At 38.5% G+C, this 14,297-nt stretch overlaps 1 protein-coding gene across 3 annotated transcripts in view; it reads left to right on the plus strand.

Annotated features, from left to right (window-relative positions):
* Positions 1–9,442: 9,442 nt before the first annotated feature.
* The window catches only part of asic2 (acid-sensing (proton-gated) ion channel 2), a 438,649-nt gene continuing 433,794 nt past the window's right edge, over positions 9,443–14,297 (plus strand). The window contains exons 1-3 of one of the 3 annotated variants that reach the window (XM_057860977.1): positions 9,443–9,580; positions 9,659–9,837; positions 13,606–14,222. In XM_057860977.1, the coding sequence (XP_057716960.1) occupies positions 13,653–14,222 (570 nt within the window). In that variant the 5' untranslated portion in view covers positions 9,443–9,580; positions 9,659–9,837; positions 13,606–13,652. Of the gene's footprint in view, positions 9,581–9,642; positions 9,838–10,880; positions 11,105–13,605; positions 14,223–14,297 lie in introns of those variants that run through there. The other 2 variants (XM_057860978.1, XM_057860974.1) reach the window with 2 other exon arrangements.

A 14,297-nucleotide genomic window follows, 5' to 3' on the forward strand; every position in this document is an offset into this window, starting at 1 on the left:
GTCAAACTCATCTCAATTACTTTGTCACAATGAATTATTGACATATCCAAGCATTTATGCACAGATCTTTGCATCTGTAGGGAGCATTTTGTCAGATGTGTTCAAGACCTTAAAACTATATTTAAAAAAAAAAAAAAAAAAAAAAATGCATCATGCATTAACTAAAAAGCTATAATGCACTGATTTTCAAAGTGTGGTTAGGAGTACCGCCAATGGTATACCGGTTTCTTATGTTACGTGAAAGAAATCTTCAAGCGGTCTTTTTTTTTTTTTTTTTTTTTGGGGTTGTGTGTGTTGTGTGTGATACAATTTACCATATTTTTCAGATTTTAACGAGACCTTAATGGTATTTTTCAAAACTGTACAGTAATTGACAGTGCACCTTAACCTATTTTGTTGACGCACAGTTGTATTATACTACTCCAGGAAAGTGTTCAAGACACACATATACTGTATAATTCCTCAAACCCATTAATAAAACACTAAAAGCAATAAATGTAGTGGTAAAAAGACTAAATGACATGTATTAAAATGATGCACTAACGTACCTTATAATCTGGTGAATTTTATGAACGGAAAAAAAAAACCTCATTCATTGATGGAGCACTTGATAATCCGGTTGGAAAATATTAAACATCAACTTTTACAATATACATTTTCAAGAAATGTCCTTAAAACTTCCAAAGCCTCTTCTCTTCTCCATATGCAAATTGACTGCATAATTACATCTAATGATGCTTCACAATCCATTAAAATGCAGTCAGCAAGTGTAATTAATCTTTACGCAGACCTGCACTGGCCCTAATTTGACACTTTATATAATTCTTTTCATCTTCAAATTGAATCCCTAGAGGAAAGTAAAATTTCTCATCCCTGCAATGAATTAGGATTTATTTTTATATTAAAAGAAAAATCAAGCATAAAATAATAAGTTTGTTTCTCAAGCTGAGCTAGACTTTCTGTGAGTAATAAAATATTAAACGCAAATAACTGGCTAGCTTGGAATCTGCAGGCAACGATAAGTCCACATGTTATTAATCAGCAATGAAAAAAAAGATTTGTGATGATCGATGCGCAAACATCCCTAGAATATACCTACCAAATTTCATTCTGACGCGTCCATGAATAATGCAAGAGTAGCAATTTTAGGCTAACTTCACGCTGTAGGTCAATTCTGATTTCTTTACCCATTTTTTTTACATGCTGATTCATTGAGGTCTTTGCCAAGGTGGCTTCACTTTAACGCATCAAAGCCGTGCCACGAAAAACACGTCGTAGCAAGGCCGTAGGTTTGGTCTTAACATGAGTGGGGACGATATAATAGCGAAACCTGCATGTACACTTTTTGCTGGGGACGGGACATTAACAAGACTAAAATGATTATTGGTCAGGTATACATTTCTCACAAATATTAACATAATTGATAGGCTAAATGATCAATGGAAAATAAATATTGGTGTAACTTTCATGTGTATTGGTTGATGTGATGCAATGTTCGATTCAAACCTTTGTTTTCTTTAAACTACTTAAGAAACATTTTGTAATAAAGTCCCTTTATTAAAAAAAAAAGAAAAACAATAAACGAGGCGCCTGTGGGGGGGGTCATGTCATCAGCCAATCAAACGTGCGTTTGAGGGGGAAAAATGGACTGGCACATTCAGCAAGTGAAAAGAAATAAATGTAATTCAGAACATAATGAAAATAGTTCATTTAATTATGGTAGGATCTATTCTATCCTGACAACATATGGGAAGACTAAACTACCTACATAACTGAACCCATTATATAATGCAAATAATATTGCTTAAGACTTGGTGGGGATAATTTCAGTATCCTGAAAAGTTGGTAGTGTTATGTCCCTACCGTCCTTAAGCAAGCCTAAACCCTTGCATCTTAGTTATGGCTTACTTTTCTGGGCCATCACGATGGTTAATCAATTTGATTGTCTCAGGTAACTAGCAGATTGAATGATTCCTTTTGAAATCAGAAGCCAATAATTATTCAACAGATTTTTAGAGGCGGGACTACTAACAAATATTGTTCCCAATACTTTTGATATTTTTTAAAAGTTAAAATCTGCAATTTGTGTAGTTTAGCAAGAAACATGAAGTCAATGCACATGACTTCCTTTCACGGACCACACAAAATGATCTTGGGCAGGATATATCTCCCGGCTTTAGTGTTTGTTATATTTCGATTTATTAATCATGCTAAAAGTGCATTAGTTTGACTTAAACAAAAAAAATAGTGAAGTTAAATCAGCATGCTCTAGATTTTTTTGTTCTTTTTGGTGAGAAGTGGAGTTTATTCGAAGGGCAGCAACTACACAAAAAGAAGCTAAAGAATGAGATTCACGGCGCCGAGCCCGCAGATTTTACTCAGCTGAAAAGTAGGTGGTGAACTGTAAATACTCGCCTTGTTAGCGGGAATGAATGTAAAACTTTTTTCCCTTTTTACGCCTTGATAATCCTCATAATTATGTCTTTTGTTCAGTGAATCATTAATATTTATAATCACTGCTTCTCTGCGCAGTTTCATCTTTCATTTTGAGTCGGCTGATTTGTCACACATTTGATTGACTTGGTCTGCCAAGAGTACAGTATAGTAAATACGTACCACGAAAAACAATGTTCAGTGTCACCCAGTGTCCAACAATGGTTATAAAAGGGAACATGGACTTAATAGGTTTGATAATAGTCACAAATTCTTTTAATTCACTTTCATATTGTTCCTTAACTCATTGGATGCCATTGACGGTGATAGACGTCCAATCCATCTTAACTGGGGGGGCCAGCAGCAATCGTACATGATCACTCAGTACCAGTCATCCAAGTTCAAATGGATTTGATGTACAGTATGTCAGTGGCAGTGAATGAGTTGAATTGTCATGTTTAGTTTACAATCAAGGTTAAGTACAGTGATATAACTACATATGAAGCTAATTCGTTCCAGGACCTTGTTTGTAAGTCAAGATGGTCGTATGTTGTGCAGGATTTTCCCCATAAGAATACATTATAATTCCATTAAATCGTTCCACAGCCCGAAAACCTACACTAAATCCTTAATAAACATTACTGGTGCTATTGCAAATAGCAGTTACACAGAGAAAAAAAACAAACTATGAATAAAAATAGGAATAATAAAGCTACTAATAATAATAATGATACCTGTAATAATGTAACGAATCAGGTTTTAATGTGGCGAATGTGTTTTGCGTGGTGTACCTGATTGCACCGCGTGCCTGACATGACCGAGTGAGAGAGGACTTACTTTCACTTTTCATGTTCAGTTGCGGCGGACAGTAAGCATGTTGTGTTGCATTAGCTCTGAAATAAATGATTAAAAACTTGACGAAGCTGGCAATTTTTGGGCGATGTTACAATCATTATAAGTGTTGTTAATGTTACTTTAAAAAAGTAATTAATTACAGTTACAAATGACTTCTCCCAAAAAGTAGTAAGAGTAATTAGTTACTTGGCAAAATAATTGTTACTTTTCTTTTTTTTTTTTTTTTTTCTTTCCCAAAAAACAAAAACATAGGTCACGCTATTTGAATTTCAAAGGGCTTTTGGAACAATTGGCCCTAGCACAATTCTTTACCCTAAACTTAACTAGCTAGACACAGGGGTATTGCGGCTATTGCGATAACTAGATAGTAACCTTTGCTATGTTTGGAAGTCATTTAATGTTGTGAATCAACCGATAAAGTTGTTAAAATTGCTCCCGCTATTGCTTTAGTTCCCTTCTGTCTACTTTCGACATGTGAAAGTTTTAAAACTGTTTCATCATTTAAAGTGATTCTCAACCTTAAATACATGTAGGCTCTAATAAACCACAGTTGTTCTCTTGTACTAAAATATATTGTTAGAAACACATAAAATGTTAAATCAATGGCAATATTTTATAATATTTAGAACACATTTTGACCGATAGTTGGCGCCATGTTTTGCGGGCTCGCAGTGATGACGTAAAGGGGATCTTTCCAAAGGTGTAGCGTATACAACAATTGCGTATTGTTGCCTAAACTCGCGAAGTAAAATGCCCCGATGTGCTGCTTTTGGATGCAATTTCCAGTCAAATTGAAACAAGGGGAGTGACGTAAGTGGTCAAGGTGGAATTATTATTTTTTGTGAATAAATGTGCATAAGTGGAAGCTTCTCCCCTTTTTGGTCCCTGTATGCACGTATCCTACCTACCACGCATTACAACTGGCGCACGAACATTTTTCCGGGATCCTTAGTCAAGTAAGGGATCCGTCTGTTTTCTGGATCCGACGGTCCCACCACGGCTGCAATATTGGTTACGGATCTGTCTATTTATTTTCTGGATTCGACGGTCCCACAGCGGCTTTTCGGATCCGTCTATTTTGTGGATTCGACGGTCCCACAGCGGCTTTTCGGATCCGTCTATTTTGTGGATTCGACGGCCTGATCGCGGCTACATTACCATGGGATTGGTCTAATTCCTGGATCCTTGAGTGGTGAAAAAAAACGTGGATTTGGATTACAATTGTTATCTTTTTTGTTGACTATTCTTCGTGGGAGTTTTCCCCAAATCATACCAAATATTTAAAGCACTATGGCACACTACAGTGACGACAGTGACTCTGACATGGACATTACCGTATTTTTATGTTGGAATTCGTCTGGGAACGCGTGTGTGTGTACCGCTGAGCTCCCGACTGATGAGTGGTCAAGGTGGAAATGTTATTTTTTGTAAATAAATGTGCATGAATGGAAGCTTCTCCCCCTTATGTTACGTTTATTTACGTATCCTACCTACCACGCGTTACAATGTACAAGACATGGATTACACTAGATTCCAGGATTTGTTCCCGTCAGATGACAAATTTAATGACAGTTAGCACACGACAGCTCTGGATGCTAAAAATCTACATAATTATACTGGGATAAATTTGAAAACGCAATAGATTACCTTGAGGAATATAAACCAGTGTTCTCAACAGCATACACTCTCTAGCTCCATTGTCATTGAGACATAGGCCTGTCGCGATAACAAATTTTAGTGTGCGATAATTATTCTCATAAATTATTGCGATATTATTGCGCCCCCCCCATTTTTTTTCTAAACCAATTTACAATAACACAGAATACAGTATATATCAATAGATCAAGTACACCCATTTAAACGCGATATTTACTCTTAAATTAAAAAATACTTTTTAAGAAATCACAACTAAAAACAATAGACCATGCCTCTTAAGTAAAAGACAACAATATTGATACCGCACAGAAACAGAGAATAATAAAATGTATTTCCCCAAAAAAATTTAAAAATTTGCACTTAAAAACTTATGCATTTAGGCAGATGAAAACTTTTCCCGTCATAGCTTCTGTCATGGTGTTCCGTAGGGATGCAACGATACAGTTAAGTCACGGTTCGGTACAATTTTTGATATGAAGGACACGATTTTCGATCCGGTTCAATACATTTAATGCTGTGTAAATTTTTTTGTTTGTTTTTGCTAACGGCCAAAAATTAAATTGCCATCATATAAACATGCATTTTAGTGCATAATATTTATGTGCTTACTTCTTACTGATATGAAAAAATTTTGTATAAAAGTGCTGAGAACAATCTTTGCTGTTTGTAAAGTGAGACAGGGCACACTGTTGATTGCTACACCTCTCTTAACACCTAGGTACTACATGAGCAAGACATCCTATTTGTGGTCCGAATCCCTCTGTGTCACTTACTGAATTAACAATATTTGCAACATTATTTATAGTCACTGGTATGGATTGATTTGGCCTTCTTAACTTCCATTCAGTCATGACAGTTTAGAATTCATCGATTTAGTATATGGACTACGTGTCCCATAATCACTCTGGGCTCACGTAGCCAACCTAGTACATCTAGTTTGCCATTTCATGATATCTAGTGTGTGCGCGCATTAAAAAAAGTTAGCAAGCGCCGCTGAAGTCACGTCTGCTCATTACTACACAACACCAGCATATGACAATCGACTTTCATAAACAGGACGAGTTTGAAGCACAGCGCTCTTAATTTCATTCAGCCGTTCATTGTCAAAGCGAGGTTGTTCATAGCAGCGAAGTCGGTAACGTTTTGGCGGAATTCGTTGTCAATATCCTGCGTTGTGCCGAAAAAACAGCCCCCCCCCCTCGTGAAATGTCACTCCTGACGGGAGCGCCCACACGTCAACAACACCGGCGCGCCGTAGATGGTCCGCAGTCACTCCGGAGCACTGACGCGGCCGGTATAGGTTGAACGATAGGATATAATGGGAACGATTGGCTCCGGTGCTAGTTTTTGCCGGACCTGGAACGAAGATGCATTTTGTGCAGTTGGTAACAAGTAGAGCTGTCCCGACTAGTCGACATAGTCGACGTCATCGATGACGTAAATCCGTCAACGAGCACAACATCCCGTCGACGGTTAATGAAGGGTTAAAAAAATATATACGTGGAAAGTTCAGAATGTCGGATGCTCTGTATGCAAGCGGGGAAAGCGGCACAAAGCCAAAAAACGCGCACCAGAGTGTTCAAAACATTGACTTATTTCAAAGAAACAAAGGAGGGTACACTCTTCTGTCTTGTCTCTTCAATGCCAAGCTTGGTTGCACGTCGGCCGTGAATAAACACCTCAAGCGCCGTCACAAAAACTTTTTTTTTGTTTTTTCATTTTCTGTACACCAGAGGGTGCTGTCGCCTGACTAAATAATAATGTTTCATTGACAATGGGCCTATAAGTGCTATTAGTATTGTTCTTAATGCTAACTGAAAGGTTTATTTCATGTTATGGTTTATTTTATGGTATAGAAAATTATATAAGGTTAAAAGGACATAAATATATACAGTATATACAGTGATTGCACTCAAGGGAGAAATTGTCAATGATAAGGTAATATATTAAGGTAAAGGCAATTCATATAGGCAATTCATTGATATATAAATAAGGTTTAAAAGGAAAAAGGTGAAAAGTTTTTGTTAATTTCTAATTCTGTTATTTTATTTGTGTGCACCGTAGCTCTTACGGTGTGATTACATCAAGGATGGAATAAAAGTTGTAAACCATCAGTTTAAGAGACCATCTTTTCAATCGGGATGCTACACTAGTTAATTCTATCAGCATTTGAACTCATTGTTTATTTGTGAATTATTATTGTTATTTAGGTGTTTATTTGTACTTTAATAAATAATTTAAGTGTTCCAATACGTTTTTTGTGAATTGATAAGCGTCAACAAAAATGTCATTGCTAAATTAGTAAACAAAAAAAAAAAAACATTTTTTTTTTTTAATTATTAGATTAGTCGACTAATCGTAAAAATAGTCGGCTGACTAATCGGGAGAAAATTAGTCGTTTGGGACAGCCCTAGTAACAAGGAATCCGAACTTTTAACAGCACGTCTGCCACACGCGCGCCTGAACGTACACGCGAGGCGATAAATGGCAGCGGAAAAATTACCGCCTTCATTTTTATTTATCGTGCGATAAATGGAATTATTGCATATTTCGACAAACTTATTGAGACGCACTTGCCGCGAGTACATCATCAGTTTTCCCCAACTCGTCTTATCAGGTACTGTATTTCCTGCTCTCATTTAGCCTTTGCTGCTCGTCTTGTGAATGACCGACAGTGCTGTCCTGCTCTTCACTTTTCCAATCGGGTTCAAATTGGAAGGGCAGAACCGACGACATGTTGGGGTAGCTAAGAGTGACACGCTGAAGTTCGGCAACGGGCCAAGTGACGTCACGCACTGCAACATAACAAGAATGGCGACCTATCACTTAAAATAATTTTACAAACTTTGTTAAAACGAAAACATTAAGAGGGGTTTTAATATCAAATTGTTATAACTCATACTAACATTTATCTTTTAAGAATTACTTGTCTTGAAGATCGAGGATCACTTTAAAGATAGATCAAGATCAAGTCAAAATTTTGACGATTTAGGTTACTTAGGTTACGAAAAGTTACTTAGGTTTGCAAGGAAGGTTCTCTACAACAGATCCTTCCTGAGAAGTCTTCTGCTTTAAGATGGCAGCTGTTTACTAACGCCGACGAGTATCATTTCACATCTAATTCTGTATACATGTGCTAACGCCGCCGAGTCTGTCGTTTCGCATCTACTTCTACAGTATATACGTGTGATATCTACCGTAGCATCATGTGGGTGTAATTTGTAGGCTGTTGGCTATCATCAGGTATTACTGGAGCCACCTAGCATCGCGTTTGCAACGGCATCATAACTCCCTTCCCTCCTCCACACTCCCCCTCTACTCTCTCCGTGAGTCCGTGTCTCTCGCGTTATTCAACCAACGTAGTAACGCACGCCTATACATCCTTAGTAACGGTAATGGTGTTGCAAAGATGAGAAAAGTAATTAATTAGATTACTCACTTCTGAAAAAATAATGCAGTTGGTAACGCCGTTATACTCTAACGGCATTATGATTAACACTGATCATAATAATTGTCACCTTAACTTATAAAGACTGGTGAACGGTGGATGGAGGAGGACCGTCGAGATCGACATTCTACGGCTGTATTATCGAGCCAGTTCACGGACGCGTGCACAACGCTCATATTTTTCTATCATTTCCATCTTCATTTCAATGCTATGCCTCACCGTTTTCCTTTTTTCACCACCTGCACTAAGATTCTTGGAATCCATGTTGATTTCTCAAGAAAATCCACTGTGCGTCTGTCTGAGGCGCTGTCATATCGTCGTGTTTCGTGCATGTCGTAGGATGTAGAAACAAATGGCGAGTCAAATTTTACGTCGGATGTCGAAAAGATCGTGTGTCGAAGTGATCGTATGTCAAGATACCACCGAATATTGATTTCCGAAGTTGAGTGTTAATCCATTTGCTCTTTTTTAAAATCATTCACTTTTTTAAAAAATATTTGTTGAATCTTATTTTATATTTTAATCACATTTATTATTTTTTTTGTTATTCAGAAATCTTTTAATATGCAAAACGTATTAACATTTGAGTTTGATATTGTGTTCAGTATTTTTTTTTATTTTTTTTTTAGTTTTGTACAGCGCTACCTGTTGTTTTGGGATGTAGATAATGGTGTCTAGGTGTGAGATGGGGTTTCAGCATTATATTTTCATTATTATTGTTTTTAAGATGAAATGATATTTGATTTTGTGTCCTTGCAGTGAGGAAAATGTCATCCTCACGATCGCTCCCCCTTTCTTCTGATGATCCCACCTCTGCGGGCCCTCTTGCCCTCCTCTTTCGTATATTGAGACTATCGCAAGAAGGATGTTTGTGTCGTATCCACTCGTGTGCGAATGATGGCGTGCTACCTCTGACCTCGCTTTTCTTTTTTCCTTCTTGCAAGTTTCTTTTTTAGTCCTGCGCCCTCCTTCCCAAAATCACGCCTCACTTCTGCCTCACTTCCCATGACACCCCCCACCCCAAAAACACACACACATATTCCTCTTCTTCAATGAACCACCGTGCATCCATCCATCCACCCATCCGTCTGTCAGTCAGTCCGCGTCTTGGCGTCCATCCTCCCACTTTATATCCGTCCTCCCGTGTCCATCCGAGGTGATGGGATGTGGAAGTGTGAGAGAGGCGAGGTAGAGAACCAGCCTCCATTGCCCCCTCCTCTTCTCTCTTTCCTCTCACTCACTCTCTCCCTTTCTCGCCGTTGTCAGGCGCCGCCACAGATGAGCAAGAAAGAGGCGGGCGAGCGGATGTAGCCGGACGGAGGACGACGGGAGGAGTTTGGATGGGCGCGCGCGACTAAACAGTGGCTTCGATTATTAGCAGCTCATCCAGTCTCTCCTCTCGCACACTCACGCCGAATGTCTCCTCGCTAGGTTGAAGACGACAGGTGCTGGCCGTCAGTTGTGCGCATGGGAGAGTCGGACAGACGCGTGATGCGTGTGTGACTGACATGAGAGTGCGTGTTTGACTCCTGTTACTATGGAATTTGGTCGGTGTGTGTAAATGTGTGCGTTGAGAACGGAATGGGAAGAGGTTTAGTGGAGCTTTAAACATGTAATCCATTACTATTTTTATTATTATTTAGAAATGTATTCATCATATTTTTAAATGTATTTTTACTTTAATTTGATTTTTTTTTTTTATTGTTGAAAGTTTTGCAGTTATTTAGAATTATACTTTATTGGTCTGATTTTTTATTTTAAAATTTATCATATCTTCATTTTTGTCAGTTTTTTCCAATAGCTTTTTTAAAACTTTCTTTTTAAAAACGCACTTCATTTTTATGTGTGTTTTAAAGTTTGAGTGATCCCATATATTTCTTGTATTTTTCGAATGAGTTAATTGAGTTTTAAATGAGATGAATTTGTATTTTCTGCCCGAATACAGTATAGTTTTTATTTATTTTACTATCGATTTTTCATTTTTAAAATGGACTATTTTACATTCTAATTATGGTCTAATATTTAAAGTATGGTTATCTTTTTTTTATTTATTTAAAAAAAAAAAATCTTTTAAACATTGTAATTCTAGTCTATTATTTAAAGTACAGTATTTTTTTTTTTTAGTTTGCTCACTAATATATTTAACATTTCAATTTCAGTTTTAATTTATTTTCATTGTAAGATTTCATGATTTTATTTAATATTAAAACTCAAAATGTTCACAATAAACTGCAAATATTTAAAATGTTCTTTAAAGGGATCCTCTATTTTTAAGACAAATAATTCTTAAAACATAAATGTTAGTATGAGTTATAATAATTTGATATTAAAACCCCTCTTAATGTTTTTGTTTTAATAAAGTTTGTAAAACTATTTTAAGTGATAGGTCGCCATTCTTGTTACGTCGCAGTGCGTGACGTCACTGGCCCCGAAAGCCGAAATTCCAGCTTGTCACTCGTTAGCTTTCCCAACATGTCGTCAGTTCTACCCTTCCTATTTGAACCAGATCTGAAAAGTGAAGAGCAGGACAGCACTGTCGGTCGTTCACAAGACGAGCTTCAGGGGAAAATGCGTGCAGCAAATACCTGATAAGACAAAAGTTGGGCAAAACTGGTGATGCGAGAGAGTCCTGTTGGGAAGTTGGGAACTCCGGTTGGGAGCGAGAGTGCATGCTGTTGGGATTCGGGAACATAGCAATAGCAGATATTCAAGGTAAGCATATTGCATTTTCAAACGTTTTTCCAATATAATTATGTAGATTGTTAGCATCCAGAGCTGTCGTGTGCTTTACATACAGTACAGGCCAAAGAGCACACTTTGTGTAATCCAGGTCTTGTACATTGTAACGCGTGGTAGCTAGGATACGTGTATAAAAGAACCAGAAAGGGGAGAAGCTTCCATTTATGCACATTTATTCACAAAAAATAATATTTCCACCTTGACCACTCTTCACTCGGGAGCTCAGCAGTAAGCAAACACGCATTCTCTGACGAACTCCAACATTGTTGTAAGGTCCACGTCAGAGTCACTGTAGCGTGCCATAGTGCTTTAATTATTTAGTATGATTTGGGGAAAACTCCCACGAAGAATAGTCAACAAAAAAGAAAGCAATACTAATCCAAATCCGCGTTTTTACTCACTCGAAGATCCAGGAATTAGACCGATCCGATGGCAATATTGCATCCGCGATTAGGCCGTCGATTCCACAAAATAGACTGATCCGAAAAGCCGCTGTGGGACCGACGAATAAAAATAAATGGACAGATCCAAAACCGTTATTGTAGACTCGATGGGACCCTTACTTGACTGAGGATCCAGGAAAAATGTTCGGGCGCCAGTTGTAACGCGTGGTGGGTAGGATACATGCATACAGGGACCAAAAAGGGGAAGAAGCTTCCACTTATGCACATTTATTCACTAAAAATAATAATTCCACCTTGACCACTCACTTCACTCCCCTTTTTTCAATTTGACTGGAAATTGCAATCAAAAGCAGCACATCGTGGCATTTTACTTCCGGAGTTTAGGCAGCAATAAGCAATTGTTGAACACACTTCACATTCGGAAAGATACCAATTAAGTCATCACTGCGAGCCCGCAAACCATGGCGCCAGCTAACGGTCAAAATATGGACTAAATATTATGAAATATTGCCATTGATTTAACATTTTATGGGTTTCTAACAACATATTTTAGTACAAGAGAACAATTGTGGTTTATTAGAGCCTACATGTATTTAAATCAGAGGATCACTTTAAACTTTACTAGTTACTTTGATGTATTTCAATTAGGGCTGTCAAAATTATCGCGTTAACGTGCGGTAATTAATTTTTTTAATTAATCGCGTTAAAATATTTGATGCAATTAACGCACATGTCCCGCTTAGACAGTATTCTGCCTTTTGGGCAGTTTTACAGCAAGGCTTTTTGTGCTGTCTAACAGCGAACTCTTGTGGTCGCTTTGCGACATGGTTTATTGTTGTCTTGCCAGTTCAGTATGGCTGCAGGACGTCTCGGGCTGACGCCTACGTTGTAATGTTGTGCTTATATGATCCTTGGACAAGATTTGTCCGTAAGTATGGTTGCTGTAAATAATGCACATATTATGTTAGTAAGGGAAATTTTATATTTTTTGTATGAGACGCTTTTTGTTTATGTTTTGTGAACCTGTATAGCGTGCTAAGCTAACGTTGTTGCTAATGCAATGCTTGTGTACTTTTTTTTGTAGTTTTACGACGGTCTAAAGAGAACAATGGTTTGAGGCCATTTTATTAATAAATCAGATGAAAAAGAAACAAGTCTGATTATTATGGCGTCGTTCACTAGCTGTCTAGCTTTGGAAAAAGTAGACGCTTCAGAGTGAGGACAGCATAGACAGATTTAAATGACAGTAGAGTGAAATGCCCACTACAGTCCTTATGTACCATATGTTGAATGTATATATCCATCTTGTGTCTTATCTTTCCATTCCAACAAATTATTTTACAGAATATATATATAATTTACAGAAAAATATGACATATTTTATAAATGGTTCGAATTGCGATTAATTGCGATTAATTACGATTAATTAATTTTTAAGCTGTAATTAACTCGATTAAAAATTTTAATCGTTTGACAGCCCTAATTTCAATGTATTTGTTTTACATAAAATGGTATTTTAGTTGGGTATTTTATTGCCCCCCCCCCCCCCACTTAATAGGATATTCATTTATCACTGTAACTTCAGATCGTTTTCCTTAAGTTTTTCTGGTAAATGGTTTTATACTTGTATAGCGCTTTTCCACCTACAAGCGCTTTACACTACATTGCCATCTACCTACTGGTGATGCAGCACCAGGAGCAATGTGGGGTTCAGTATCTTGCTCAAGGATACTTAGGCCAGTTCATCAGGGCAGAGAATCAAACCCACAACCTCTAGGTTGGGGGACAACCTCTCTGCCACTGAGCCATGCCACCCCTTTTTATAAGTTTAAATTTTATTTATTTTTTAAAATTATTATTTGAGGACAATTGTACCTCTTGTATCTCTGCGATACTTGCTCTATTGTATCTTTATTGTTTTTAACAATAAATTTAAACATTGTTTTGCCTTTAATTACAGTATATCCAAATATATTTTATTGTAAAAATGTATTATCTCAACTTGGGAAATTCATTGTGCACACTGCTTTATATCCAATATGTGATCTGACTTATGTATTTTGAGTGCAGGTGTGGGAGCAGTGGGGAAGACCGAAGCGACGGAGCCCCTGTGGACAATGGACCTGAAGGAGAGCCTCGGCAGCCGGGAAAGCTCTAGCCTGCGTCCTGGTTCGTGGCGGGCCTTTGCGTTCGGCAGCACCTTGCATGGCCTCCGCTTCGTCTTCCCCTACTCTGGTGGTGGTGGAACAGCACGGCGCCTCTTGTGGGCGGCGGCACTCTTGACCTGCATGGCCCTGCTGGCCTTGGAGAGCGCCGAGCGTCTGGCCTACTTCCTGTCTTTCCCGCACGTGACCAGCGTGGACGCTGTGGTGTCGGGCAGCTTGGTCTTTCCCGCAGTCACTGTGTGCAACCTCAACGCCTACCGCTTCGGCCGGCTGACCCGCAACGACCTCTACCACGCCGGCGAGCTGCTGGCGCTGCTGGACGTCCACTTGAACGTACCTCAACCGCACCTCGCTGAGCCTGACGTGCTGGACTTCCTGCGGGAACGTTCCAACTTCACGGCGTACAAGCCCAAGGCCTTCAGCATGCGGGAGTTTGTGGAGCGCGTTGGTCATGACCTGCAGGAGATGATGCTGTATTGCCGCTACCAAGGCCAGGAGTGCAGCCACCAAGACTTCCAGACGGTGAGTATACGCTCTCCTCCAAGGAAAATATCAGCCGAGTTCACAGATTAGTTGCCTCATTGTGTCCTCCTTAGA

This window comes from Corythoichthys intestinalis, chromosome 16, assembly GCF_030265065.1.
Source record: "Corythoichthys intestinalis isolate RoL2023-P3 chromosome 16, ASM3026506v1, whole genome shotgun sequence".
NCBI classification, from domain to species: domain Eukaryota; kingdom Metazoa; phylum Chordata; class Actinopteri; order Syngnathiformes; family Syngnathidae; genus Corythoichthys; species Corythoichthys intestinalis.